At 53.9% G+C, this 27,900-nt stretch overlaps 8 protein-coding genes across 8 annotated transcripts; 4 read left to right on the top strand and 4 right to left on the bottom strand.

Annotated features, from left to right (window-relative positions):
* Positions 1 to 3,161: 3,161 nt before the first annotated feature.
* On the top strand, positions 3,162 to 4,040 carry NECHADRAFT_30328 (uncharacterized protein; the record flags this gene model as incomplete). The annotated part of the gene is made up of 2 exons (XM_003049798.1): positions 3,162 to 3,748; positions 3,797 to 4,040. The coding sequence occupies 2 exons, from the start codon at positions 3,162 to 3,164 to the stop codon at positions 4,038 to 4,040; spliced, it is 831 nt and encodes a 276-aa protein (XP_003049844.1).
* Positions 4,041 to 7,551: 3,511 nt separating this feature from the next.
* NECHADRAFT_74214 (uncharacterized protein) lies at positions 7,552 to 8,913 on the top strand (the record flags this gene model as incomplete). The annotated part of the gene is made up of 1 exon (XM_003049797.1): positions 7,552 to 8,913. The coding sequence occupies one exon, from the start codon at positions 7,552 to 7,554 to the stop codon at positions 8,911 to 8,913; it is 1,362 nt and encodes a 453-aa protein (XP_003049843.1).
* A 1,182-nt stretch (positions 8,914 to 10,095) lies between these two features.
* Positions 10,096 to 12,311, bottom strand: NECHADRAFT_30227 (uncharacterized protein; the record flags this gene model as incomplete). The annotated part of the gene is made up of 2 exons (XM_003049585.1): positions 10,096 to 11,687; positions 11,789 to 12,311. Coding segments are annotated over 2 exons (2,115 nt in total), but the record flags the coding sequence as incomplete, so codon positions are not given.
* Positions 12,312 to 13,891: 1,580 nt separating this feature from the next.
* On the bottom strand, positions 13,892 to 14,432 carry NECHADRAFT_30360 (uncharacterized protein; the record flags this gene model as incomplete). The annotated part of the gene is made up of 3 exons (XM_003049584.1): positions 13,892 to 14,052; positions 14,106 to 14,165; positions 14,216 to 14,432. The coding sequence occupies 3 exons, from the start codon at positions 14,430 to 14,432 to the stop codon at positions 13,892 to 13,894; spliced, it is 438 nt and encodes a 145-aa protein (XP_003049630.1).
* A 324-nt stretch (positions 14,433 to 14,756) lies between these two features.
* Positions 14,757 to 16,909, top strand: NECHADRAFT_29796 (uncharacterized protein; the record flags this gene model as incomplete). Its single annotated transcript, XM_003049796.1, has 3 exons — positions 14,757 to 14,805; positions 14,878 to 15,310; positions 15,361 to 16,909. The coding sequence occupies 3 exons, from the start codon at positions 14,757 to 14,759 to the stop codon at positions 16,907 to 16,909; spliced, it is 2,031 nt and encodes a 676-aa protein (XP_003049842.1).
* Positions 16,910 to 17,133: 224 nt separating this feature from the next.
* Positions 17,134 to 18,070, bottom strand: NECHADRAFT_102969 (uncharacterized protein). The gene is made up of 3 exons (XM_003049583.1): positions 17,959 to 18,070; positions 17,486 to 17,896; positions 17,134 to 17,429 (listed from the first exon to the last, which is right to left on the bottom strand). Exons 1-3 carry the CDS (start codon positions 18,025 to 18,027, stop codon positions 17,304 to 17,306), a joined length of 606 nt encoding a protein of 201 aa, XP_003049629.1. The 5' UTR covers positions 18,028 to 18,070; the 3' UTR covers positions 17,134 to 17,303.
* A 316-nt stretch (positions 18,071 to 18,386) lies between these two features.
* NECHADRAFT_74210 (90S preribosome component RRP12) lies at positions 18,387 to 22,180 on the top strand (the record flags this gene model as incomplete). The annotated part of the gene is made up of 2 exons (XM_003049795.1): positions 18,387 to 18,455; positions 18,518 to 22,180. The coding sequence occupies 2 exons, from the start codon at positions 18,387 to 18,389 to the stop codon at positions 22,178 to 22,180; spliced, it is 3,732 nt and encodes a 1,243-aa protein (XP_003049841.1).
* A 439-nt stretch (positions 22,181 to 22,619) lies between these two features.
* NECHADRAFT_30336 (uncharacterized protein) lies at positions 22,620 to 25,301 on the bottom strand (the record flags this gene model as incomplete). Its single annotated transcript, XM_003049582.1, has 6 exons — positions 22,620 to 22,767; positions 22,817 to 24,328; positions 24,431 to 24,534; positions 24,585 to 24,848; positions 24,917 to 25,036; positions 25,095 to 25,301. 6 exons carry the CDS (start codon positions 25,299 to 25,301, stop codon positions 22,620 to 22,622), a joined length of 2,355 nt encoding a protein of 784 aa, XP_003049628.1.
* Positions 25,302 to 27,900: the final 2,599 nt, after the last annotated feature.

Below are 27,900 nucleotides of genomic sequence, written 5' to 3'. Positions count from 1 at the left end.
TACTTTCCAATTCTGGTGCTTTGCTTGTTTAAGCAAAACCATTCCATCGCTTCCGTTGGCCGGCGCCTCTTGGTCACCTCCACCGTAGAACCGGGGCCCTTGATCTCGTGCCTTGCATGAAGCGCTCATAAACCATTGGATGCTCATTGTCTCTGCCATGTGACTGGTCAGGGGTAGGAGGGCCTGGTTGTGCATCTTGGTTCGCCTGGTTATGCGAGACTATGTGCTCTGCCGCCTGAGCACACAAGCACACAACAGCCGTGATGGTTCTCGAACCGTTATCTATGGCTGCCACTGGGTGCCGTCACCGGGCGCTAACGGGGTGGCGAGGGACCATGGATACTCTTTGGGAAATTAAACGTCTTTTTGCTTCTTTAGTCGATGGCTTCAGGGACGCATAGGTCTGGGCGTGTGGAGGTACAGTAGGTACATTATCTTCAATGATGAGGCTGGGAGACTGTCGTAGATGGTTGCGGTCAACGTCTCCTACACGATTCAGCCTTTGTGCAAGCATCCTGGCTCTTCGCAGGGCTTCCATGACGAGATGCCCTCTCCCCCCCCTTCGCTCTCGACCAAGGCCATGCCACAAACCCCTTCCTGGATCCAGCAGGATGCCCCGAAAATGCTTCTCGAGGCCCACCTCAATCTCTCTTGGAGGAGCACTGGAAGGGGCCTGGAAATGACCGGGGGGTCCCAAACCACCAATGGTTTGATGGATCCAATCATGGGCCGGACGAGAACCCAACCTGGTGTCACTCTCGCTCCGTCTCGCTCCCCTGATTAGGGATCCATCCAGTGAGCGACGGCGAAGCTCACCGTCTGGGACGGGCGGGATCCATGGATCTGATCCATCCCCTGGTGCGCTGCGCTGGACAGGCCATCGAGGCATCCATTAGCATTAGCCTGCTGTAATCGATATTGTTAGAGGGTACATCGCGCTGCAGCATACGCGGACTGTGGGCGCTGGTCCCGGCAGCACGCCCGCTGCAAGCTGCCCTGGGGGAAGGCGCGCTGGGACGGGCAGGGCAGTCAGTGCCTGCCAGGAGGAGGAGGAACGCTCCCACCTGGGCCTGGTCTCCCGCCTCGCTCCACCACCTCCATCCAACCTCCACTACCTTTCTTCTTCCTCTCCTCCTCTCCATCGTCGTTCTTTCTCTCGTTCTCCAACTGTCGACCGACCGAACGACGACAGGATCCTTCTGTTTCCTCCCTCACAGAAGTTGCCTGCCAGCGGGCTCGTCATTCTTTTAACCTTGCACTAATACCGAGTCTTGATTTTCAAGCTCAAGTCATTCTTTTCGTTTTGGTCTGCTCTTGGCTTCATTGTCCGGCGACCTAGTCCTTCTTTACAGAACAACATTACAGCCCTTCGCTAGCAATCGCTCGCTGACCTTTTGGCACTTTTGACAACCTCGTTTCGAACCTTGCGGTATCTCATTTGCTTCTACGCTTCTCTCGATCCCTCGACGAAACGATTCAAGACCCCCGAGCGCCTTATCAACATTGGATACTATTCAGCCGCCTACCAACTTCGTCACCAACCGTAACTCTTAATGGTCAGGACAGTTGTGTTTGGATTTTAATTCAACAATTCTTAATATCTTTCTACGCCATCTCGAGAAATTGTTGTGGAGGAAAACCGTCTTTATCGCCAACACCCTCCTTGTTTTGAAAGCTCTCTAGTTGCATGCGCCGTCACAACAACTACACGCACCATGGAGCTCACTCACTATGGAGGCTACCGCCTTCAACCCCGTATCAACCTTGGTCGAGAGGTCACCCCGGTCCCCCCCGACACCACACATAAGCCACCGACTGGCGTCTTTCATCGACTTTTCGCACGATCGTCGGAAGACAAGTGCAAGGAAACGCCCGACTCCAACACCTGCGAGAAGCCTGTTGGAGGAAATCTGACCGTGCCGATCGTCGTCGTTATTGTGTATGCCATCAACTATACCTTTTTTGAGCAGTGCGGTTGGTGAACTTTCGGAATGAATTGCTGACTCTTATTGTGTAGTGTTGTCCTCGTGCTTATTGCAGGATTTCTGTTCTACCTTCATCGTAGAAATGTTAAGAGGTCTAGACTGGAGGATGCTCATGATCCTCACAAGAGCCTGGATTTTGGACTGGGCGATCAAAAGAAGTCGGCCCGCAGAAGCATCTTTATGGGTGGAGGCGGCGAGAAAGGTCTCCATCACAAGCAGAGCCAGCTCTCGATGGACATGAACCTCTCATCGCCTTACCTTTTGCCTCCGGGCCTGCAGCAGTCGCGCGAGTCACTTCATTCTTTGGCCAGGTCTCTCGGCAATGATAGCCAAGACCCCTACCAGTATGTTGCGACCTATACGCATAGCGAGACCGGCTCCGTGCGGTCCTTTAACCCCAAGGAATCCTCCTCGCTGTATACTAAATCAAGCAGCAACCGTACCTCTGTTGGAAAGGATCCCTCCCAAAGGATGCCTCCCTCGCGCATGAATTCTCTTCCCGAGACGCCCATCTCAGCCACGGATTCCAAGGTTGATCCCTTTGCCACGCCCAAAATGCCTGAGCCGACTCATCAGGCAAACTCGCCCGTCGAATCCGAGAAACCCAAGGCCCATACCGCTTCCATCGTCCCTGAGATCGGTGTCATCTCCGACTTTGATGAGAAGCACGACAGCTCCCTGGTTCAACAGCCACCAGTCGCCAGGACCAAGAGCCCCGAGTTTGAGCTTCCCTCTTTTGCTCAGACGACAGACACTGCCCAGCCCGCCAATGAGCCAACTGGTCTTGGACTGAACTTTGGATTCCCTAAGCCTGCCTCCCCAACTGTCGATGATGCTCCCCGTTCTGCTCCCCTTCCCAGCCAAGACCGACACAGCGACGGCTCTAACTACCAGGCCTACCAGCCCGTGGTTGACATTGCTGACTATTATGGAGATGACGACGACGAAGGCCGTGGCCGCACCATGCAGCGCAAATCATTCTTGCCCGACCAGTCTCAGCCGCAAGGTCTGGGAGTTCCTCAGCAGGATAACAAGCGATTGTCTGTTGGATTCCGCCCTCTGCCCCCGGATGAGATCACCGAATCCGAGGATCCTGAGTACCGTGCCAACCGTATCCGATCCTTCTACAAGGAGTACTTTGAGGATACCAAGGAGGCGCCACCACCTATGCCTCCCATGCCCCCCATGCAGCGAGGTAATGGCGGACCCATGCCACGAGGCAATGGCCAGTACTACGACGACTATAACCAAGGCAACCTTGGTGAGGCGGCGGCCTACTTTGACCCCGAGACGAATGCCTTTGTCATGCCCTATGCCGAGCCTGTCACTCGTCGTGCTATGACTCCTCCACCCTCCGGTCGCTTCCGTGGCGGACCCGGCCCCCGCGGTCCTCGTGGTCCTCATGGTCCTAACGGCTCTATCGGCGGCATGAGTGCGCAGAGCGGACCTCGAGGCCGATCTCGTGCCGGCTCTGCTCTCGGCCCTCGACCCGACTCGTCTGCGTCAGCGAGATTCCGTCAACCACCCAAGAAGAGGCTTCCTCCTCCTGCTCCTCTCCCCACGCTCCCAACCCCTTCGAAGCTGACGGATGATAACTTTGCTATCATCAACGCGGCCGATTTTGCGCCACCTGACCGTATCCGAGACAACGTCGCCGGCCGTTCTCAGAGCCCCTTTGGTGAGAGGCGACCCTACTCGCCAACAGTACCCGCAGCCGTGCCCCTCGTCGGTGCCTTTGACGAGCTCACCGCTCTGCCTAGCCCGTAAGTAAACATGGTGATGTAAGATGATTGGATGCTAATTTGTCATAGTCACTTGCTCCGCAAGTCAAGCACATTCACGGGTCTGGACTTTGCTCCTCCCAAGAAGTTCAAGGACGCAGATACGATGAGCGACGCTGGCAGCATCAGGAGCAACAAGAGCGGCATGTCTCAAGCACAGCTCGGCGCTATCCGTGCTGGAGCTGGACGTGTGAGCCGACTCCCTGGCGACACGGTCTTTACGCAGACGTCTATGCAAGACGCACTGAAGCCTTCATGGACCCTTCGGCCTTGATGAAAGGCAACAAGCAGCGCAACCTGTCTGTCTGATGTTTCGGGCAGTTTCTTTAGCGTTGGTTTTGTGGCATTCATTGCATTACTCCTACAGCGTGCGCCGGTTCTTGACAAATTCTTTGCACTTTCTTCGCTTCACGGGCGCATTTCAGGGTCATGACGACTTGCGATTTTCATCTTTCACATTCTTGGGCAACATGCAGGGCTTGCATATAGAAGGTTTTGGAAAACCACACGACAAACTAGATGACGACTACTGGCTTGGACAATGTCTAGCCATTGTATATAGGTCAATTGGATGTGGTGCTGTCATATCGAGCATCACCATCTCGTTTTTACCATGGACACTGAACCAGATTGATACTACTGACTGACGTACGAGTGATTTGACTGCTGTGGGGTGATTGGAGCGAATAAGTAACACGGGCTGGTATGGTCCAAGCCTGGCCTTGTCATGTTCTCAAATCGGCAGGTTGGTATTTAGAACCAACAACTCGTATAGTCGGCATTCCCGTGCCTGAGAATGGAGTTTCTATTCTAGAAGGACACGGGAAACCTGATGGTGACACGAAGTGGCGAACGAACGATATGCAACCGGAGGGATGGATATGCAGCATTCAGCAGCGCCAACTGGATGTTTTGAAGGATCAGCAAAGGCAGCGTCAAATCGAGGCATTGTTCCTAGGGCGATACGACTGGATGAGCAGACGGCAACACGCGATCAGATTCCTATTTTTAGGGGCCCTCCGCCTCCAAGGGTGGCTCTGGGTGGCTCGCGGCTAGCGTGGGATGGGCTGTACCGGGGGACAGACGATGAGTGGAGATTGGGCCGGGAGCTGGGTTGAAGGCTGTAGATATCTAAGATGGCGGTAGACACGGTACAGCGGCATGGGCTTGTTTGGATTTGATAGAGATGAATATGATATCAAGATGAGAGTGGCGGGTGAGTTATCACAGCTGCCAAGTCGATGCTTGATTGGATTAATAGAATGGCCTGTTAAGGTGTAGGGGTCCTGTTGGTGGCGGCGATGATTTTGGGGAGCGAGATTATCGCTGACGGGGTCTCGTTTAAGCCTTCTATTTGCTTTTGGAACCAGGTTGGCAGGTGGAACAAAGAAGACTTTCAATTGTCTTGTCTTGTCTTGAAGCCATGTTTTAGACGCATTCCTCTCTGTCGCGTTCTAAAGATCTAGATTTCTGCGGCCGCGGAGGGAGGTGTTGACGGATATTGTTGTCGATTTCGGTGGTGACCGGGGACGGCAGCGTTGCATCGCAACGGCTATTCAGGGCGTGACTCCGAGATTAGATGGTTCTTCTGTCTGCATCCTCTGGCCGGGTAAAGGACATTATTTAATATGTACGATTGCAATTCTGTGAATGTGATTCTTGACGAGTTGTCGGACCGTGACATTCCAGTGCAGCAATGGTAAATTGAAAGGGGACTCTTCGGCGGACAAACCGGCACTGATTGAATGCCAGTTGGGAAATTATCCCGCCCTCATCATGATGACGTCTCATGGAGATCAAAGATGGTGGTGAAACGACCGATTGACGCCCGTGTTAGGGTTGTTAGAATATGGCTATTTCACAAGCTTTTTGCAAAATTATTTTACTCTTTGCATGATTGGGGAGGAATTATCACCACAAAGTTGTTTAGCCTACGGAGCAGTCAGCGTGGGAAATGATGTCTCCATGGGACCATTGACGTGTACATATATATTAGCTGTAAGGGAGGGAGGGTAATCCCATGCTGTGTGTAAATTGCAAGGCAAGCCCAGCCTCGGTGGCTGGTGAGAAGTAATACCTCTTGCGTGCTGGTATTCATTCTCTGTCGAGGCGTTCGATAGTTGAACCCTCGAGTAGGACGTCGACAATGACAATCCGACAAAGAGAGTTGCATTTCCCTGTCAGCTGCCCCCTTCTTCATCCTACCTGTCGTCGAATCGTGCCGAGGGTGGGTAGATCACAGCCTCGCTGGGGCCCTCGTATCGATTCGGGGGGGGCTACACGGCGCTAGAGTAGAAAGGAACCTCCCCGGGGTGTGGCCGGTGGTCCAGAACTGGGCAGAGGCCGCCGCAGCATGTGGTCCATCATTCAACCCCTGCAGCGAGTCTGATCGAGATAGAAGGGGATTGGTACTTGCTAGACGGTGGTGGATGAGGTGAGAACCAAAGTACCTCGAGTTTTGATGGATCAAGGTCCTTCTCGTACCTGAAGCACGGAAAGGTACCCGAACGGCCGACGACGATTTGCTGCTGCTGCTGGTGTAGTGCTTGCTGCGGATGATGGATGCTCACTCATTGCTGATGATGTTCAGGAGCAAAAGCCCATCCCATCCATGTGCCACACACACTCTCTGTTCTCTTGGTTGCACTTCTATTTTTTCTTCCTTGTCTCTCTTCCGTCTCATCCTTCTTCTTTACTCTCTCACACACTCTCTTCTTCGTGATTGCTCGTCGCCGTTAGCAGAGCATCACGCCTCTTGCCGAAAGCAAACAGACACACCCGTCGTTCAAGTTCCAGGACGCGCCAGCTAGCTCCGTTTTCCCCATCAAACCGCCCAACTTTGCGACCGCCGCCTCGGCCGCCCGGCTTTTTCTTCACTTCTACCGATTTTCTCTTGACGCAAATTAAGCTTGACTGTTGGGACTAGCTGAAACTGGAACTGGTCTTCAGCTTGGAAAGAAGGAAAATAAAGCAGGGTCAAGCAAGACCTGCTAAAAAGTCCCAGTAACGGCCTCCACCCGCGCGCGTCCGCCCGCTAAACAAGGCCCTTACCAACTGCCCCCGGGCATTTCCTTTCTGAAGAGGAAAAAAAAAAAAGAACCCGCTGCTTGAGTGGGCTCCGTTGCTTGTGTTTATTGTCTCGCCTACAGCTCGCACCACCCCCAACCAACCACCCCCGACAGGACTCCGACCCGGCCTTACCTTTGACCTTCAGGCCCTACTCCGTACGCTTTCGACACACTCTCTCAACCTCTCCTCGTACATCCACAGGCCGACTTCGAAACACCACCTGTTCGTCCTTGACTCGCCTCGCGACGAATCGCCTCTTCGCCCTCTCCGCATTCTCATTCTTGAGACAAGGGGGGAAATCAACCAGAAAGATCGGTCAAACAATTCAAGGTACGTTTTGTATCACGATACTCGTGCATTCTGCCATGCATTCGCCCGTTGTCATCCCTCCACGCGACCATCGCCCCCAGTCTCCATCTCCAGTCTGGGCAGGATGCTCCTGATCCGCAACCATCGCCAATATTGTCCCCCTCCCCATTCCGAACCCATCGCGCTTAGATGGCCTATCCCATCCGTCGCCTCCCTTTTGTTGATGGTCTTCCGCTCCTATCGCTGCTTGATGCACTACCCCCTCGTCCTTGCTTTGTCTACATCACCCGACTACTGCTGCTGCACCATTATTCAACAAGCATCTACTTGGATCCAAGTATCATCGTCCCGCTGACATGTTCCTCAATCCCAGGCAACTGCCCAGAGTGAGCACGCCGGGCTTCGTCATGTCCAACACTACGGGCCAGGGCGACTCCCAGCCCACCGAGGCGGCCTCGGTGCCAAACCCTCAACCATCATCTCCCGCCGACAACAACAACACCGACAACAACTCGGCCGATAATAACTCGCCCTCGACTGCGGGTAACAATTCTCCTACATCTGCCGCCAACCCGCCGGCCACTTCAGATTCAAACGACAACAATGCGTCAGCTACCAACAATGAGCCAAGTGACTCTCCAACTGAGGCACCCAGTCCTTCAAACAGTCCCAGTCCAACACAGGCCAATTCGGCAGAAGAAACACAAAATGCACCATCCTCTGATGATTCAAGCCCTTCACCGACGGAGAACAAGCCCGAAACTCAAGCTACTCAATCAAACGCGCAACCGACTACCGAAGAGTCCAAGCCATCTCCTACGAATGACAACAACAACGATAGCTCTAGCGAAGACAGCCAGCCGTCTGCCTCCGAAATCACCACATCCGAAATCCTATCGACCATCGTTACAATTACAGGCAGCAAGGGCCCAGAAACTAGCATAGTGCTGGTTACGGCTATTAGGACTCAAAGGGTCACCGCTACTGAAGCGTCTGCCTCAGCGACGAACTCGGATGATGCCGAGGCCATTGATTCTTCCAAGGGCAGCGGTGGCGGTGGTGGACTGGACCAAAAGAGCAAGGTTGCCATCGGCGTTGCCGTTCCAATTGCTGCCATTGCCCTCCTTGCTCTCCTCGGACTGTTCTGGTGGAAGAAGCGGAAGACCAGAAGGCAGGCCGAGGAGGAGCGTCGCAAGGAGGTTGAGGATTATGCTTACAACCCCAATGCCGACCCTACGATCCCAGCTGTTGGAATGGCGGATGGCGGTTATGAGATGAGGGAAGATGGATCCTCAGGCTACCGTGGTTGGGGCAACACCACAATCGGCTCGACCGGGCGCAAGGCCTCCACCACTATGTCTGGTGGCGTTAATGGCCAAGCTTATTCTGACGTTACTTCTCCGACCCGGGGTAACTTTTCGGATGCACGATCGGGTGAGCCCCTGATGGACGGCTCACACTCTCCAGAGGGTGAGATCCTGGGAGCCATGGGCCCCTCAGCTGCCAACAACCGTGGCGCCGAGGTGCACCGCGGACCTTCCAACGCCTCATCTTCATACAGTGCCGCTGCCCGATCCGATGCCTCAGACCCCATGGGAGTACCATATGGCGCCGGTGGCTCGTACTACGATCAATACACTCAGAACCCATACACCGATAACGTACCACAGCAAGCGGTTATCCGAGACAACCCGGCTCGTCGAAACACACGCATTGAAAGTCCCTCTCACTACCCTCAACAGAGCGCGGGTATCTCTCAAAACTTTTAAACCTCTCTCTCACTTTGCTCTTCCTCACGGTGCTATCAACACTCGCTGGCCACCGTCTCCTTTTTGCTTTTCCTTTGTGACTACAAAGATACCCACATCCTGTCGAAAATCTCTCGCTAGGAAGGTGGAGTGCACTGCACTGAACCGGCGTTTGAACAACAAAAAGGCGTCTGCTTTGTTTCTGGACGAGAGGCAAATCTCGACAAAGTTGCAACCTAATCGCTCACTTATTTACTTTTTCCTCATTTGAAACCTGGGAGTTTTATTCTCAACGGTGTTCTGTACCACCAACATCCAAACGGAGCATTTTTTGGCTTTTTATTCCCTTTTTTTCTCAGTTTTGTTTTTGTCTTGTTTTTGCTTTGAAAGACAATAACCAAGAGGGTGGTTCTTCAGCCGCCTTCTTTTTATCCCCTTGACTATCTACGCTTATATCATGAGTTGGAATTTGTACATACGATGAACGGCAGATCAAGCCTCGAGGCTTTCTTTTATCCAAGATGATTCAAAGGGCTGTATCAAGCCCCAAGTAATGGTTGCAGGAGAAGGAGAGAGGTGGTGGTGGTGGTGGTGAAAACCAAAAAGCAAGGGATTCAAAGCCTCGGGTTGAGTCTGTTGGTGGATGTGAGAGATGGTTTGTTGAATCATCCAACGTGGGACGGATGATGGACCTTTTTAGAAGAGTTGATTGAATGATGCTTGGATTTGGGTCTATAGAGGTACATAGCGAGCGAATTGGAAAGAAATGTTTTTTATATCTTGGCTGTAGTCACTGAGAGTGCTAAGCCGTCACCAGTTAGTTTATCCAGGGACTCTGAACCATATATACAACTGAATATCTGAATGATCATCATTTGTTCTCAATGCAAAGAAGAGGCCATCACCAATTGATCTACCCAGGCACCTTGAATCACACAACTGACAATGGCTGACAATGGCCTCAATTCTGGTAAACAACTACTAACTGATGCGGTTTTGTACAACTTGATTTTTAATACAGCAACTTTGCGCGCCAACGCCCCCCGATAAGCTCGCAAACCAACGCCCTCGCAAATACTCGAAGCAACAATATCTCAGTAACAAACAAACAAGCACATAACCAGTGCCAAACTCCAATCCTTTTCCAACTCCTGGCTCAAACCAAATCAGTATAACACGCCAGCTCAAAGGCCATTACGCAATCTAATGGTCTTGCGACCCATCCCTCAAGACATCTCTCAAAACCTGCTGCTCCTTGCGCTTCTTCTTCTCTGCCCACTCTCGACTCGCGATTCTAGAGCGTTCTGCCGCTTGCTCACGCGCCAACCGAGTAGCAGCCTCACGCTCTCGTCTCTCTCGCTCTCTGTCGCGTTGAAAGCTGGTGTTGTCTCGCTGGAAGATCTCCTTACCACGGAGCTTGAGCTGATGTGCTTCCTCGGCAGTGAGCGTCGTCCGTTTTCCGCTGGCACTTCCTCCGGATGTCGACGTGCCCCTACTAAGGTCCTCGCGTGATGTTGCGGTAGAGAGCCGGCCGCGGCCATGAGAGGACTTGGCCTCCGGATGAGGGACCGCTCGTGAGCCTGCAACGGACAATCGCTTCGTTTTGTTCTCATGCTTTGCTCCATCTTCTTGAGAAAGCTTGCCCTGGCGGGCCAGGCTAGCAATTGTCTCCCGCGGAATGCTAGCCGGCGTGATACTAGTGCGCACGGGTCTTGCCTTGAACTCGCGCTTCTTTTGCTCCTCTTCCTCCTGCGCCTTGAGACGGGCTTCACGTTCCTCTCGCTTCCGGCGGGAAAAGGCTTCTCCTGGAAGCTCAAAGTTGGCCTTGGTGGGTGGCTTACTAGACTTGGGTCTCGGAGGAGGCACATAAGCTTTCTGAGAATCAGCCTGGGCACGACGAGCTTCACGCTGTTCCTTGAGCCGTCGAGCAACAGCCTCGCCAGGAAGTTCAAAGTTGGGAACAGTTGGGGGCTTGGTCGACTTGATAGGTGCATGGAGCGGGGCGGACTGAGACATGGAAAGTCGACCTCGCGAAGGTTGCGATCTGAGTTTGGGTGCAACCTCTGGTGCCTCATCCTGCTTCTTATCGCGAAACACGAGTGAGGTCGATCGACGAAGCGTTGGTGCCGACTTTGCGGATGGCTTGACACGAACTGTAGCAGACATGCCGGCTATCGAGACCCTCTTTGAGATGGTTGCCTTCTTACTTGTGGGCGGTGGCTCAAGATGCTTGCTGCTAGATTTGCCATTGGCCGGCGAGGCAATCCGTCTCGGCTGAGTCACAGCATCGATAGCCTCAAGCTCGTCCTCGAGCTTGTCGAGCTCCTCTAGAGAGTCTTCGATGCGAGGTATCGAGAAGGAACCGTTCCTCGAAGAGTTGCTATAACTACTGCTCCTCTCACTTATCAAGGTGAGCGACGGCGAGACGGCCTGCTCCGTCACCTCCACCACTTCAGGTACTTTTAGTGGTGGGTTGTGGTGAGACTCATAGAGTGGTGGAGGAACCAACGACATGTTGAGCTGATGGTCCAGTAGCTGGGAGTAATCAAAGCCCAGGGATGAGCATTCAGTGAGGGTCAAGGGAGTCGCTAGAAGCGAGAATGTGTCAGTCGAAGGAATGGCGGAGGAAGTAGGAAGGGTTTCGCGCGACAGCAAGTTGCAGCCATAGACCTTGGTCTCGTTCTCGCCATCGTCGGAGGAGCCGTGGTCGCTGGCGTAGCTAACTGGTGCCGGGCAGGCTAGTAGCCAGTCGAACTGACCTGCCAAGTGTTCCTGGTACCGTTGGTGAGGTGACTCTTCAACCTTGAAGTTCAACAATGGATGGTTCTCGTCGTTGGTTACTACCAAACTACGTCAGTATGTCGTGACAGACCAAGCGAGCGGGTGCGCAAAGGACCGATATGAGACTGGAGAAGGTGATTATGGAATTGGTAAAGGGACTGACCTCTGCGTGACTGCTGGCTGAGCGAGGAGGGCGAGCCCACGGTCGCAGCAGACCTTGGAATGGACAAAAGGGTCGATTCTTCCAAAACCACATCCAAAGGCTCAAAGGTGTCCGAGTCGACTTGGGGGCGGCGTCGAAAGCCGCGGGACAGGGAGGATCTTGACTTGACGGGTCCGCCCTCTAGGTCTCTGGTGAGGAATGAGTCGGGGGCTTGAGCGTACAAAGGGGAGCTCCGGGCAAGACTCTTGTTGTGGACCTGATCAACGGACAGCTCTTGAAGCTTCCCTCGAAAGGCCGGAGAGGAAGAGGGGATCGAGGAGGGAACTGAATTGGAGTCGACATAAATATCCTGGCTCGTCACGGGCCCCGGGCAGGCCAGGGCCGTGGCAGTGGCGCGTTGGACTCGGGGTTGGCCCATGGCTTCCGAACAATGAGAGCCTCGCGCAGCGAGTCGCTGGTGGGATGGGCCTCGAAGGAGGTCTTGATGGGTCCTCGGGAACCCTTGCGAACCCTGGGAACGTGGGATGCCGGGGCTCTGAGAGGTCCAAAGACAAGAGACTCAGATTGAGGCGCCACCAGTGTCCGGTAGAACAGGGGAAAAGTCAGGGAGCAGATGTGTAATTTCGCAGATGAGCAGGGATCAAGACGCCGGCCGACAGCGGGGCCCTGTCTGACTTGTGATGGACAGGAATTAGCGAGAATGAAGTATGCTTGGGCGGGCTCTTGAGGCAATAGAGCCGTGGAAGTTGGTGATGAATCGATGAAGACGAAGCGACCAAAATATCTAGCAATCAATGGTGAATGTGTGATGTTGAAGAGGAGAGAAAGTGGATGTCAGCAGTTTGAGGTTAGAAAAATAAACAACAACAAAGAACCACGGCAACCACAGCTTGGACATCCACCTTCCTGCAGTGCAACAACTTCTGTCGTCACTGCCACAGCATCGCATCATTCTTATATAGACGACTTCCCCTCTTCAAATGCATCATTCAAAGGGAGCCGGCGAAACCTTCTCCTCATCTGGTTCCTCTTGGCAGTTCCATTCCACACAATATCTACACTCTGACTGAGTCGCAACCCAACGGACAGCTCGGTTTCATTTGGAGCTTCCTCGTGTTGCGTCTCTATTTCATTGGCCAAACCCTCTGGCCGTGGCTCCAGAGCGGGAGGCCCGCAGTAGCTGCTGCACCCCGAATTGATAGTGCACGCACATGCACAACACTGGCGATGATCCACAGCTGGAGAAGAGACTGGAGACAACATTCAACCCTCGATTTGTCTCTAAATCGACATTGGTTTACATTATGGACAGCGCAATATTGGAGGATACGATCTGGCTAAAGTTGGCTTCAATTTTGGCCCCCAAACTAAGGTGGTCTCTAGCTGAAGCCATCTGGTAAGGGGTAATCAGGAACCATGCAGCCACTTTCATTCCTTGCAAACGCCAACACAACTTGGGCTATCAATCTCATCAAAGCCGACAGGCTCCCACCGTAATCATACCCTATATCTGGCAATATGATTCCAACCAGGAACTTGGTCTCCAGGATCTGGAGCTGCCATTTTCTCCGCTGTCCGGGTCCAGAGTCCAAGTGACAGCTATTGATAACCACCTATTCGGCAAAGCTGAGTGGCTGGAGCCTTTGGAGGACAATGACACTACCACCAAGTCCATCGGAAACCTTGAGTACCGTCTCAGATCCAAGCTCAACCAGCGAATGGGGGTTGTGCATGTGAGAATTCGAATTACCTCATTGTCCAATTCGTTCTTAGTCTCAACCCTTTCTGTCGTCGAATGCATCGCCTTGGTTGACATGGGTAGGGAGGTACCCTATAGGGGAGTCCTTCTGAACAACTGGGCTGGTTTTTGAGGATTATCCTCCCCTGTGCATCGCTAACAAACGACTCGAAGGATTGATCTTGAGCCGTGAAGGGCGCAATTAGTTGCCAAAGTGACGCATCTGGCGGACAGCCGCCTTGAGGTTGATCGCCTGGCTATCATGGAGACGCTTCGGATGGGCGTTCAACTTTCTCGATATCACAATGTCCTAACTTTCATGACGCTTGTTCCTCAGCGGCAGCCTCGGCAGCTTCGGCCTGGGCCTGCAATGCTGGTGCATGTTCCGTCGGAATTCGTACTAAAGTTTGGGGAAGCGGTCCTGGTTGGTCTTGTGACTCCTCGGCGGGAGCATTGGCTGCCGTCTTTGCAAGTTTGGCTGTTCAAAACAAATCAGATAAATCCTCTTTTGTGTAACATGTCGAGACATACAAGAAGCCATGTTGATGGCACGTAGCACATTATGCCAGTTTCCAACAACCGCCGCAATAGCTAGCAAGTGTTAGCCAGAGCACGCCGTAAGTGACAACCTCGTCATGTACCCTCTGTTCCATCAGACAGCGTCGATAACTTCTGCTCAAGAGCTTCCATTTGTGTTGCGACCGCGGCACTTAAATCTCGAAGTTCTCTCAGATTCTCAAGCTCGGCCTTCTTTTCTTCGATGCGTTGCAAGAGAGCCGGCGACTGTCCGGCGCTGGATGCAGCCGAGGCGCTCGGGTTGCGCATATGGCCCGAAAACGATCGCGTAGGATAGGACATGGTCGCGGTTAACGAGCTTCAAAACACCATTCGCGTCTCTTTGTCGTCAACTTGAACATCGCGTCTCTGCATGACTGATGGTGGGGTTAAACCGAGGGGTTACCTGAATGAGCTGGCTCCCCGGCAACGGGTGGGTCCCCGAAGAAACATTCCGCGCTACGTCAAAACCGGTAAAAGTAAATAATGATACAACCAGAAATTCCATTCGCAGACCGACACTTGACAACACCCTTTGACTTGCTCCAAGACAAACCAGCTGCCCTTTGACAAACTCCACAGCCAAAGTACCCAAGTCCATTGCTCACCGCCTCTGCATTATGAGCTATGGCTAGGTTGAATGAACCCCCCGTGCCTACGGACAGCCTTGAAACGCGTAAGTTGCATCTCAGGAACTCTTGTTCTTGCATCTTGCCTCGGCGCCAACTCACCATGTCTCTGGATATAGTTCGAAAGAAGCTGCTGCGCCAGAACCGTGACCTTGCCAAGTCAAACAACATACGAGCGCTTCGAATCCGAGAACTCGAGAATGATTGCGCCTGCATGCTGTCCGAGAACCTCGAGCTCCGGGGCCGCATCCTGGAGCTTGAGAAGGAGCTCGAGGACAACGATGCCAGGAGAATTGCTGACCACGCACTCGCGATCAAGGCTAAGCTAGAGTCCCAGCTCACAGAATGGGGCACCCTTCTTGCTGGCCTTGGTCTGGAGCCTCCCATGAAGCGACATTCCCCTCGCCCTCGAAAGTCACAACAGCAGCCGAGATTGAGCTTCAGCTCTGCCCGACCTAGCCCTTCTCAACGGCGACTACGAGACATTGCCCGAGAGATCGAAGAACTAGGACACATTCAAGAGACCAAGGCATATCCTCGCCAGTCCATGAAGTAAGTCCCCCAGCCACCCCGGATGGGGAAACATACTAACAAACTCGCAGCCCCGAAGAAATTCTTGCCCTCCGATCAGTCGCCGAAGATGCCAACTCCCCTGATAGCGTTGATTCTCCCGAGCTTGGTCCTCCTCCTATGTCACAGTTCATTGATCAGGACCCCGTAAAGGTTGACTCGCCAAGCCGGTCGCGTTCTGCACCGGTTCAAGAAAGCCCCAAGACAAAGCTCTCGCCACCCGAAGCCCTTGAATCACCACACAGCACCAAGATGATGCCACGATCCCCGTCGCCGGAGAAGAAGAAGAGGGAGGTGGTTGTAGAGCCGCAGGAGCCGCAAACGGAGACAACTGTACCAGAAAAGAAAGCCGTCGAAACGAAGCCACTTGAGACCAAGGAACCAACCCCTCCTGTGGCTGATACCTCATCCATTCAACCTGTCAAGACCGGATCGAAGCGAAAATTCGCCGCCAGAGACGACCTGGGAACAACTAAGCCACAGAGGATAAACAACGAAAACGAAAACGCTCGAATCATTGCCGAAAAGCCATCGATCCGTGAGAAGGCTGGAGGCAGGACACTGAAGGAGCTCACTAGCATGAGGAAAGAAGCTCGTGAGAAGGCAAACGCGACAGGTACAAGGAAGCCTCTCGCGGCCAAGAGTACCAACGACGATATGACTTCACCAAAGAAGACATCCAAGCCACTGGCTTTGGACGAAGTTGCCGCGGCCAAGGCTGATCTTGTCAAGTCCAAGGTCACTCAAGATCGACCGAAGTCGAGGTCCAAAGTCCTGCCTCCCATCACCATCGAGGCTGTGCCCGATCTTGAGCACACTGCACCAAGAGTTACCGACCTATCATGCGAGCTCGGAACACCCTTGACTCAACAAGTCCTCCTGTCTCCCAACTCGCCGGATAGTGCCGTTTCGTCGGAGGCAGGACGTGGAGGAACCCCTCCACCCATTGACATCAACGCGAGCCGGGAACCAGCGAGGCCCAGCAGACGGAGTAGGGCAGCAGTCAGCTACGCGGAACCGAACCTTCGAGACAAGATGCGACGACCCACCAAGGAGCTTCTCGATGCTGTGACAGGCGAGGGCAAACATGCTCGACGATCGAGTGTAGCCGACCTGACTGCCCCCGACACGGCCAAGGTGAAGCGCGAGACCGATGCCAGTGACTCCTGGAAGAAGCTTCCTTCTGCGAGTTCCACGAATGCCGAGGACGAGCCTGGGAGCATCCCTGCCAGTCCACTCGCCGGAAAGGGTTCACCGCCAGAGCTTCCACAGTCTGTCGGTGTACGAGGAGGTAGACGCTCATCGATGATGGTTCAAGGGCTTGCCGCGGACCGTGTTGAGTCGAATGAAGCCAAAGACATCAATGATGAGTCAACCCCTGACTCGACCAGTCTGAGCGAGGTAGATGTGTATGACTTTACACCCTCCTCACCTCAGCCTGAGAAGCAGGAACCTGCTGAACCGAAGAAGAGGGCTGCTGGTCGGCGAGCCACGAGGCGCGTGTCGACGGCTGTCCATAGCGAGGAAGGCCTCGCGATCAGAGAGCGAGCCTCATCGAGGCGAAGGAGTATGATGCTGTAATGATGCATATTGCAATAGCCGGAGTTTTAGAGAATTGGGCGTTTATGGGAGTCTGTTGCTTGTCAGCGCTGATGCCTTTTGATGGGAAAAAGATTCAGACTGGTTACATGCCCAAGATACCTCTACACCAAGCGATGGAACGTTGTTTTTATTTTTCTGAATGATTGTATTTAATGTTGATTCCGTGTTGGATACCTCACATGCACCCGATTAGAGACTATGTTGACGGTCCGTCTAAGCTGGACCATGCATATCGAGTATGAGCGTCCCTTGTCTCTTTTGGAGTAGTATTTATAACGTGCTCCTTGAAGCTGTGATGGGTATAGATTCTTTGGTCTTTAATGCATCGCTGAATGTCTTTGAGTGGTAGCCCCCTATTGCTCCCGTGCTCATCTCATGATGATCCTCCTGATGGCTCAACCGGCTTTGTGTATGTCACCTTCTCCACCGCTACATTCTCATTACCCTTATCATCCTTCCGTAATTGGTAAACGTAGAGAGTGAGGGAGATTCCCTGGACCTAATGACATTGTCAATATGCAATGGCCTTGAACATGTCAGTCACAGAACACCTACATCCATCAAGCAGAAGCTTGGTGTCGGCTCCTCGCCGTCCTTGCCCCAGCTTCCAGGGAATGCGCCAGTTGCGCTTCCCGGGTTCACAAAGAACTTGTCCATGTACTCGAAAGCATCGAAGCGGTGAGTGCCACCCCAGCACAGAACATCCACATCCAGCTTGTTCGCCTCAGCCAGGAGCAGATCGGGCTCGTTGGAGACGAGAGTGAAGCCCTCGAGGAATCCAATCCGGAGGCTGCCGTGGGTGACGACTTGGGTCAGGGGGAGGGAGGTGGCCTCGACGTCATAGCGGCCCTTGACGATCTTGAGGTCCGGAGAGATCGATCGCAAGTACTCGTACGTGTGCTTGTCGGTCAGGTTTCCGAGGCAGAGCGTCTGGCCGATCTTGCCGGGGGCGAGGAGCTTCTTGAACTGCGGATGGTGTGTTAGCGAGCGCGCGGCCCTTGAAGCATGTTGCGGTCGCGGCGATTTACCTTGGCGGGAATGTCAAGCGCCCTGTCAGGGATGTGAAGATCCCCTATAACGAGAATGAGGAAAGCCATGGTGTCTCTCTGGCGCCGGGAGAGAAATGAAGCTGTAGATGGGTTTGCGCTTTACAAGTCGAGAGGCGCAAGCTGCCAGCCCCTTGAGCTCCGTGAGGCTGGAGGGGCAGTTCGAGACAAGGTACGTAGTGGTCCGGATACAGCGGTAAGATGGAAGGCAGCCACATCGTCATAACGGGGGCTGAAAATGTGGCTCAGCACACAAGCACCAGCCACTCCTTCTTATCGGACAAGTCGGCGGGGTGCGATAAGCAATTTTCAAAAAATTTGGGATTTTGCGGGCTTGAGCCTGGGGTTCTGCTTTCACCGAACCTACAATCCCAGTCTTTGGTGGTTGCGGATTGAATTGCTCTACAAAGATGGCGACCCCTTCTCTGGCTGAAAAGCTGGACAAGATCAAGTCTCCTGGCTTGCAGAGTCAGAAGAGGGTACGTATCTGCTTGTTGGGAGCTATCCAATGTTGAGAGTCGCATACTGACATTTGTACTAGACTGTCGTTGTACTTCAGGCCGTCGAGTCGACTCTCAAGGAGCAGAACGAAGCGCCCACGCCCACCGGATACTTTGCGGCTCTGTTGGCTCTTCTTCAGCAGGCCAACGCCAATGACACAGTAAACCCGGAACTGGCGACACCTACCGTCTACCTCCTCGACGTTATTACGCCTTTTGCCCCGCAGCCTCTCCTCCGAGCCAAGTTCACCCAGATCCTGACCCTTCTCGCTCCCGTGCTTCTGCTGCAGGATGCCGAGCCTCTTCTGTTGCGATCATCCATAGGATGTCTCGAATCGTTGCTGTTGGCGCAGGATGCTGCTTCTTGGGAACTCTCGGTTTCTCAGATTGGTCCTCGAAGGGCTGTTGCAGGACTTTTGAACATGTCTCTTGACCACCGACCCAAGGTCCGAAGAAGGTCGCAGGATGCCTTGAAGAAGGTCCTTCGAAACCCGCCCCCGAGCCCTTCCCTGGATCACCCTGCCGCCGACATGTGCGCCCAGACTGCTCTGAAGAACCTCGAGGACCTTGCGACCAAGGTCGCACAGGCGCGCAAGAAGAAGTCGGACGCCCACGATCCCGCCATGATCCACGCCCTGCAATTGGTAAAGACGGTTGCGGCCGCGAGCGGTGGCTGGCCTACCAAGAAGATCGAGTCACTGTGCGAGCTGCTGCTGGGTATTGCGAAGAGCGGAAACGAGTACATGACCATGGCCGCTTTCGAGATTTTCGAGATGATCTTTGAGGGCATGACGGATGAGGTTTCATCAGCTAAGCTGCCGCGACTTATGGAGATCATCTCTGAGCTTCGTCCGGCTGCCAACGACACCCAGCTTGTTCCCCCGTGGCTCGCAATTCTGTCCCGAGGATACGACGTATCGGCGCAGGTCGAGCCTGATGAGACTTTCCAGAACCTCCCCCAGATGTTTGACATGGTCGCGCAGTTCCTCGAGACCCCGTCTGAGAATATCCGAATTTCGGCTTCCGAGTGTTTGGTCTCTTTCATGGTCAACTGCGTCCCTCGACAGGTCATCCTCGAGCCCTCGATTTACGATGAGAAGGTTCTGGAGAAGGTTGCAAAGACGGCAGAGTCACTTCTTACCGTTCAGTTTCAGGCTGCTTGGCTGCAGACATTCAACGTTTTGGGCGCCATGTTCGACTCGTTGAGGTGGAGGTCGTTCCCCATCATGATGAATGTCACTAAGACGATTGGTGAGATCCGAGAGAACGGATCTTTCCGTAACAAGAAAGATGCCGATGAGGTTATCGGCAAGGCCATCCGGGCCATGGGCCCTGAGGCTGTCCTCTCTGTCCTCCCCCTGAACCTGGCAAAGCCTGCGAAGGGCCAGCCAGGCAGGGCTTGGATGTTCCCTATTCTCCGAGATTATACCAGCAACACAAACCTGGCCCACTTCAAGAGTGAGATGGTACCGCTAAGTGAGCTCATGTTCCAAAAGGTTTTGGACCACGGACAGGCTGAGAAGACAATGGAGGTCAAGATCTACGAGACGGTGGTGCAGCAGATTTGGTCTACTCTCCCCGGCTACTGCGATCTGCCTTTGGACCTGACCGAGGCATTCGATCAGGGTTTTGCTGAGATTCTGGCCAACCTTCTCTACAAGCAGGTTGAGCTGCGGTTGGATGTCTGCCGTGCGCTCAAGACTCTGATTGAGTCAAGCCAGGCTATTGCTGAGATTCAAGATGAGGAGGAGGACTTAGTTCTTCAGAGCAGAGTGAGCCGTGCTACTGCCAAGAAGAACCTCGAGTATCTCTCCCAGTTCGCGGGCAACATGCTCGCTGTTCTGTTCAACGTCTACACACAAACCCTTCCTCAGAGCCGAGGCCCTATTCTTCAGACCATCAACACTTTCCTCAGCATAACACCCAACGGAGAGCTGATGGAGACGTTCGACCGGGTTAGCAAGATGCTGGCGGCAGAGCTGCAGGCGGAGAAGCCTGCCGAAAAGGAGAAGGGCCAGAAGTCCAAGGACCACATGCCTTCAACAGCCCAGACTCTGATGGACCTTGTCATCACAATGTCTGTCTACCTCCCCCGAGACAGCTTCGCCGCTCTCTTTGAGATTGCGGCTGTCATTATCAACAAGGAGGATGAGCCCCAACTGCAGAAGAAGGCATACAAGCTCATCCCCCGCCTGGCAGACTCTGAGATCGGCAAGGCCGCCCTTCAAGAGCGTAGCGCCGAGCTCCAGAACCTCATCTTCTCGAGCACTGAGAAGGTTTCTGCTCCTGCTCGACGAGAGCGTCTCGCTGCCGTTACCGCCCTCCTCCCCTTTATCCCCGACACCTCTCTTCACTTCATCCCCGCCGTCCTCAGCGAGGTTGTCATCTGCTGCAAGGAGAACAACGAGCGTGCTCGTGAGACTGCTTACGAGCTGCTTGTCCAGATGGGACACCGTATGGCTGGTGCTAACGGCGTTCCTATCGACAACAGCAAGGTCCCTCACATGCCCAACGATGCTCCAGCTGGAACCGCCAACATTGAGGAGTTCTTCACCATGGTTAGCGCTGGTCTGGCTGGTAGCACACCTCACATGATCTCTGCCTCTATCACCGCCATCAGCAGACTCCTCTACGAGTTCCGCAGCGACCTGAGCGAGCAGACTCTCTCCGACCTGGTCCAGACCATGGATCTCTTCCTCACGTCCAACAACCGCGAGATCGTCAAGAGCTGCCTGGGCTTCGTCAAGGTCTGCGTCATCAGCCTCCCCGTCGAGCTCATGCTCCCCCGGCTCTCGACCCTCGTGCCCAACCTCATCGTCTGGAGCCACGAGCACAAGGGCCACTTCAAGGCCAAGGTCAAGCACATCCTGGAGCGCATGGTCCGCCGCTTTGGTTATGACAACATCCACAACAACTGCCCTGAAGCTGACAAGAAGCTCATTGTCAACATCCGCAAGACTAAGGAGCGCACCAAGAAGAAGAAGGATGCTGCCAAGGCCGCCCATGACGGTGATGATAGCGATGAGGATGATGGTCAGCCTAAGCGCCAGTTTGAGAACGAGTACGATCAGGCCCTCTACAGCAGCGACTCGGACGCCTCAGACGACTCTGATGACGAGGCTGCTCCTCGGCAAAAGAAGAAGGCTCAGAAGGGCGGAAAGACCTACATCATCGAGGATGATGACGAGCCCCTGGATCTCCTGGACAAGAAGGCCCTCGCCAACATCTCATCCACCAAGCCCGTCAAGCTCCGCAAGCCCCAGCGCACAAAGGCCAAGTACGACCTCGACGGCAAGCTCATCCTCGGCAAGGACAGTGACGACGAGATGGAGGTTGACGACCCCAACCCCGAGGCTTCAGGCGTGGGAGCCTACGTCGCCGCCCTCAAGGGCAAGGACGTTGCCAAGCGTGGCCGTGGAGGCAAGCTCAAGTTCTCCAACCGACGCACCAAGGACGACGACGACGATGAGGATCTCGAGATGGATCGGGGTGACGCTGCTGCTGTCAAGAGCAAGCTTAGCCCTGGACGGGAGAGGGGCGGAAGGGGTAACTTCCGTGGCAGGGGAGGACGAGGAGGACGTGGAGGTGGCGGCGCGAGGAGCGGAAAGGGAGGCATCTCAGCTGGACGAAAGGGGTTGGGTGTTGAGAAGAGGCATGGCCCGTCGATGGGTGGCGTGGGCAAGCCGAGGAGAGGACGCAACTAGATGCCATAGTTATACCCCCCTTATTCCATGTCGTCATGTTCGGGCATTCATTTTCTAGTTTAGATCACGCACAGGCAAGTTGTTTCAGGGCAAATAAAAGTCTCAAGTTACAGGTATTCGAAACCAAGCTTATGCATTGTGATTGAAACAAGACTTCTACATAATTCTTCAAGTCAGAGCATCGCTTGCTCTCTGGGTATCATTCCATGCTGCCGTCGAATTCGAGTACAAAATCTAATCAGGGGGCAAGTCACTGGGACTGCCCCAGCCTCGCCATGCTCTTTCAGATACAGTAAGTGATATCGATGCCAGTGATGCCAACCAACTCCTCCATATGTGTCGTCATCGCGCCCAAGCTCTTTGTACAGTGATTCCAATGAGACAGGTGAGCACATAGCTCATATTACATCATGTCGTCAAGTCGTGTGTCGTCTCATCATCACTCGAGAACGATGACGTTCTCGGGTTGCCGTGGATGTAGAGGGTGCGTCCGGCCATTATTGGGTGCAAGTGGTGGTTGACTCCCGTAGTGTCGCTGCATCGGCTCCCGTTGCTGGAAAGCCTCTGGGGGTTGTTCTTCAATCCGACTACCTGTTGTGAGTATCCATCTCCACCTCTAGAAGTAGTCGTACTTACATCTCTCGATACGGTTCGCGTCTCAATCCTTGGTGATCACTCATCATAAGACGAGCCTCTGAATTGGGTGCGTCATGGTGAAGAAGATGGGGCTCTCTCCCAACATATCTCCAAGAACCTAAGGGGGGACCTGAGAGGGGACCTGAGGCTGCTGGCAGATACGGCGCAGAACGAGACTCTACCAAAATAGGGCGTGGTCGGGCCTCTAACGGAGGGGCACGAGTGATGGCAATTGCCTCAACCCCCGCGCCGTGTTGACTATCATGCAAGACTCGTGGCCCCTCGTGCCAGGAAATAGGTCGAGGCTCCTCAACCCTCCGAGTCTCACGCGTAGGCCGTCTATACTCGACAAATCCTGGATCATGGGCCGCTAGGCGGGTTCCATCTCCACGGACTGGGACCCGTTGGTAGAACCCGCCACGATCTTCCATAACGATCGGTGATTCACGATCTCCTGGTCTTGGGGCCTCCTCATAAGGCCGTCGACTTACAGCAATGGCCGGAGGGGTGTGTAGTGCAGGCCTCGCGTCAGAGAGATACAAGGGGGCAGTAACAATACGGCTTCCATTGCGAGGGGTATAGTCCTGTTCGCGATGCAGCACGGCTTGTCCAGGACCATTGAGACGCCCATCGTAGGGTCTGTCCTCAGGGACGAAGCGGTCAGGGCGGGATATGTGAGCTGGGTCATCTCTCACATTGAGGCCACGCAATGGAGAGGAAACTGTGGATGGATGTTGTATCCTGGAACCAAAAGGGAGCTCATCCCTGAATGCCTGGGGTCTGGGCGGCACTGTACGTATAAAAGAAGGCTTCATGGCTTCGGGAGATGCCGGTTCAATGGATGGCACCAGCATGTCTTGCAAGCGGCTGGTAATCCTCGACACCGGTCGACGGGTGACAGGTGATGACTCATTGAAGGGAGACTTTACCTTGCGTGCAACCGGAGAAAAGGATTCACGTCCAGGGTTCATGAACTGGTTACTCGGAGGATGGTGTGGTTTCCCAACATAGCCATTCTCGTTTGGCGCAGGTCCGGCCCTTTCCGGAACAATCCTAAGCTGGGAAGCGGGCGGGAACTCATCATCTCTGAGCGCAAGAGCTCCTGTAGGTGGCGGAACATGTGTATATGGGAGGCTTCGTGCCACGGGGGATTGGGGAGCTGGGGCCGGTTCTCCGCGGGAGCGTTCAAGGGCTTCTTGCCAGGCTTGATATCTCTTGAAACCGCGTTGGCCTTTTCTCTCTGCCGAAGTCTTTCGCTTGGCTTTCTTAACCTTGGCCTTCTGGTTGGCTGGAGTAAAGGGGCTGGGGCCTTTGGCGCCCGGGTTGAGTCTGGGAGATTGGCGACGACCAGGACCATCTTGGCCAGAGATGTTGCTTGTGAGTCTGTTTGTCAGAGTAGATCGAGGCTGAGGCATGACCTCTTCGACCGAATCATCAGTCTCCTCGCCGGACTCCTCCGAGTCGGATATGACGACAACTTCCCGCAAGATCTCATCCAGCTGGTCCCGACCGCTCTCCTCATCTCCTCGCCACTTGACGAGTGTATCCAAACACAAGGCCTCAACGACCTTGCGAGCATTCTGCCATGTGGTCTCTCTGAGTAAAGTGTCATACCTGGTATGGGTATGGCGGATATGAGCGAGCACTGCAAGTTGAACCCGTCGGGCAAGGGTGATGTCGGCTGAGAGTCCTACTTTTTCCGTCTTGGACGATGTGCCCTACGATCATAAACATTCGTACCTAGACATGTTAGGGAGGGAGTACAAACCCGTCTGAAAGCATGTTCGATAATCATCTGGCGGTCGGTGTTGGGGATCCTTGGGAATAGATCTCGCAAAGCGGCATCTACCTGCGCATCATACTCTTCCTGAGATTTTGGGATAGGCTCGGGTGAGCCACCAGTTGGTGGGAGCGTGCGGTCCAGGATGTGTCCTAAGCTGGCCCGGGCTTCCTCGACAATCGTTTCTCTGATATGATGACCGACCCGGTGGACCTGATGTGATAGAGTGTTGGTGGTATTGTCTTTTGCGTTCTTCAGTACGACTAGGTTAGTGAAAGCGGTCGGGGGGCAGCGGAGTATCGCAGTCGCATATCGCATACCGAAACTATAAAGATCATGGCATCTTTGTCGCGGGACAGCTCTTTGCATGCTGTAGTTAGTTCGGGGTTGCCGGCAGGAACAAATTCGAAACCAGGAGGGGGAGTGTTCTTGGTGGTGATCTAGAGGTGGTGAGTGCTGTGATAGATAGATAACCTCGGCGCGATAGTCGCATTGTACCTGAAACTCGAGCTTCTTCTTCTTCTTGTCTTTGTTCTCCACAAACTCAAAGTATGAGTGATGCTTTGTCTTTGGTATGGCTGGCTTGGCAACAAAGCCTTGTGGAACAGGCGCCGTAGGATCATACTGAGATCTCTGGGCTCGGCGATGTCTCTCTTTCGGGCCTCCTGCCACGGCGGCGGGCAGGCCGCGCTTTTCTCTCCCCATATTGCACTATGGTTAGCTTACCATCCACATGGTGGTCAGGCACCAAAAGGTCAGATGAGGTGCAAAGCAGGACACGGGACGGCTGTCAAAAGAACGTGAAGTAGCAACTCAGAAGGCTCTTCCGAGGCCGAGCAGTAACGTGTGCGTTTGCAAGGCGTGTTCCTCTGGGAAACTCCTCGAGCAAGGCCGATGATGCCCTTGTATGGAAACCGGAAACAAAAAAGAAAGCCAAGATTGCAGATGAACTAAGTGAAACGGCCGAGGCTGTTTCGATTTCTTGTCACAAGTCGCAAAACGAGGCACAAACACTCTAGATCGCGACAGGGCAAGCACAAACCAGAAGCGCGACCTGGAGACACTGAGACCGGGCGAGATGGAGGGCAAAGTCGGGCGCGTGTGCAGTTGGGCGCGCACAGCTCGAGGGCGTAAGGCTCCGATGAGGTTATGCAGACGAGATGCAGGCGGATGGGTCCCTTGGATGGATGGCCTCACATCAGGCTGAACCAAATCAGGCTGTGACAGGCCAATCACGTGCTTCGAGGTCAAAGCAGAGTTTTTATCACATGAACCAGCACGTGGCAGTAGTCATGTGACTGTTGGATATCCAAGCACTGCCCCTGGTCTGGTCTGCCTCGGCTTGGAACGAGAGGTAATATTTCTAGAACATCCAGCCTGGCCGCAATGCTTCTTTTACGCAAGGGTCCCCTTGCCACAGCAGAGCCCCTTTTGAAAGACTGGCCGTTGTTTAAATGATTCGCAATATCGGCGTGGCTGGCGACTTCTCCAGGTGTTCAGGGAACAGCTTTGCTGATGAGCATGTCAGAACCAATCACTCGATCCGCATGAGTGCATTTGAAATAAAATCCTTGCAGAAACAATTCAAAGCCTTCATCTGAGTTTGACGGCTCCTCAGTGGCAGAGTTTAAAGCTGAACAAAGCCTCGAGATCGTCAGGCGCAGGCTTATGGGATTCCACAGTGAACTTCGGCATATCGAACTTCGGCATGTGGGCAAACAAAGGAGGCTAGAGCCAGCTTTAGTACTCGGAGCATAATGTCAACCATCAAAACTTTGAACCGGATATGGGTTTCAGATTTCACGGTGCTCCCGGCCAATCGATCGATCAATGTCTGAAACTCCCACAACGGAAGGGGGTCCCGATGCTGACTTGTTTGAAGATCGAAAGATGGGTTGAAGCAAGGAGGCTGCGGTTGGTGGAAGACTGGACTGTAGACTTTGTTTCGTGAAACAGGACAGGTCTGGATCAATGCAAAGCGGCATGTGGGAGAGGCGGGAGTCGCTCCAGACCGTCGTCAATCGCTTCGGGTCAGTGACACTTCATCGTCAGGGGCGGTGGGGTAGATATTCAGGGCGGCAGTTGAAAGGGCGGACTGTGCTCCAGTCTGTTTTCTATTTTTGTCGGCAAGGGGGCGCAATACGGGGAGATGTGCAGATATCAACACATGTTATGCCACCGTCTGAAGTGTGTTTTGCGAGTGGCAAAAAGAAGCCCCGGCGACGGCATTTGAGACGCCGATGGGATGGGAAGTGATCGGTGGTTAACACGCAAAAGCGGGCCCGACGGCGTTTCATTCATGCCGGTGGTGCTTTGATGCTGTGAGCGATGCTGAGAGTGGCGCTCCTTCGGGTCGCGATTCGCTCTGTCACTGAACGAGAGCGAGCTTTGCAAGAGTTGAACTGCACAGCCCCGAGGCGACGTTTGTGCCACTGTGTCTTATCACACAGATCAGCAGCAGGGCACAGTGCAGTTGCAAGGGCAGTGACAGATTAGTGAGCATTGAAAGGAGAAGTAGTGGGATGGACAGTGCACGTGCTGGTGAGAGTCGGTGGACGGTGGTGATAGGTAATGAGGGCGGTGGCAGTGCAGTCGATAATATCGTGACGGCTAGAGGTCGTCCCCGCAATGGAGAAGGAGAGGCGAGACCATGTCTATTTCATTTGGAATTAAGATGAGCAAAGCCAAAAGAAATGATGTTGATCCCCTGATCATTTGAAGCTTGTCAATCTGAAGGGAAGCCACGGACAAGGCGAGATGGGCAGGTTGTTGATGTTGGTTTCAGAACGACCAGGAGATGTGCTACGTCGCATGATACATACTACGGTAGGTATTGACGCCAAAAAGCTTCCAAGCTTCCCCTTCACACGGCGAGAGCGAGGAAAGCGAGAGCGAGATCAATGGTGTGCGGTATGGAGTCCGTTTAGGCTAAGCGTTCGAGGTGAGCCGGTCCTTTTGCTGGCGCCTGATTATTCCATTGCCTTTTCCTCAAGCAGGAAAATGCGCGGACTCTGTACAGCCACGCTCGGGATGCACGGATGACAAGTATTGCTACCCGCTCGCCTGCCATGGCCTGGCTGGATTGGGGAAGAGGATTGCGTATCAGTACCGATCTGTCAAGCCAATGAGGACCGGAGAGTCGGCGTCTTGCATCGCCGTTTGTTTACTCTCAGCGGTGCAGTGTCGTTACAGCAGACGCCGACAAGCATTCCAGTGACCAAGAGATAGCAGATGCCGCGTTGCCGTCTGAGCAACCGCTGGCTGACGAGGACGTGATGGATTTCCCATCACAGTGTGTCTATGA

Source organism: Fusarium vanettenii (genome assembly GCF_000151355.1).
Source record: "Fusarium vanettenii 77-13-4 chromosome 1 genomic scaffold NECHAsca_8_chr1_1_0, whole genome shotgun sequence".
NCBI classification, from domain to species: domain Eukaryota; kingdom Fungi; phylum Ascomycota; class Sordariomycetes; order Hypocreales; family Nectriaceae; genus Fusarium; species Fusarium vanettenii.
This window is presented reverse-complemented; position numbering and strand designations above follow the sequence as displayed.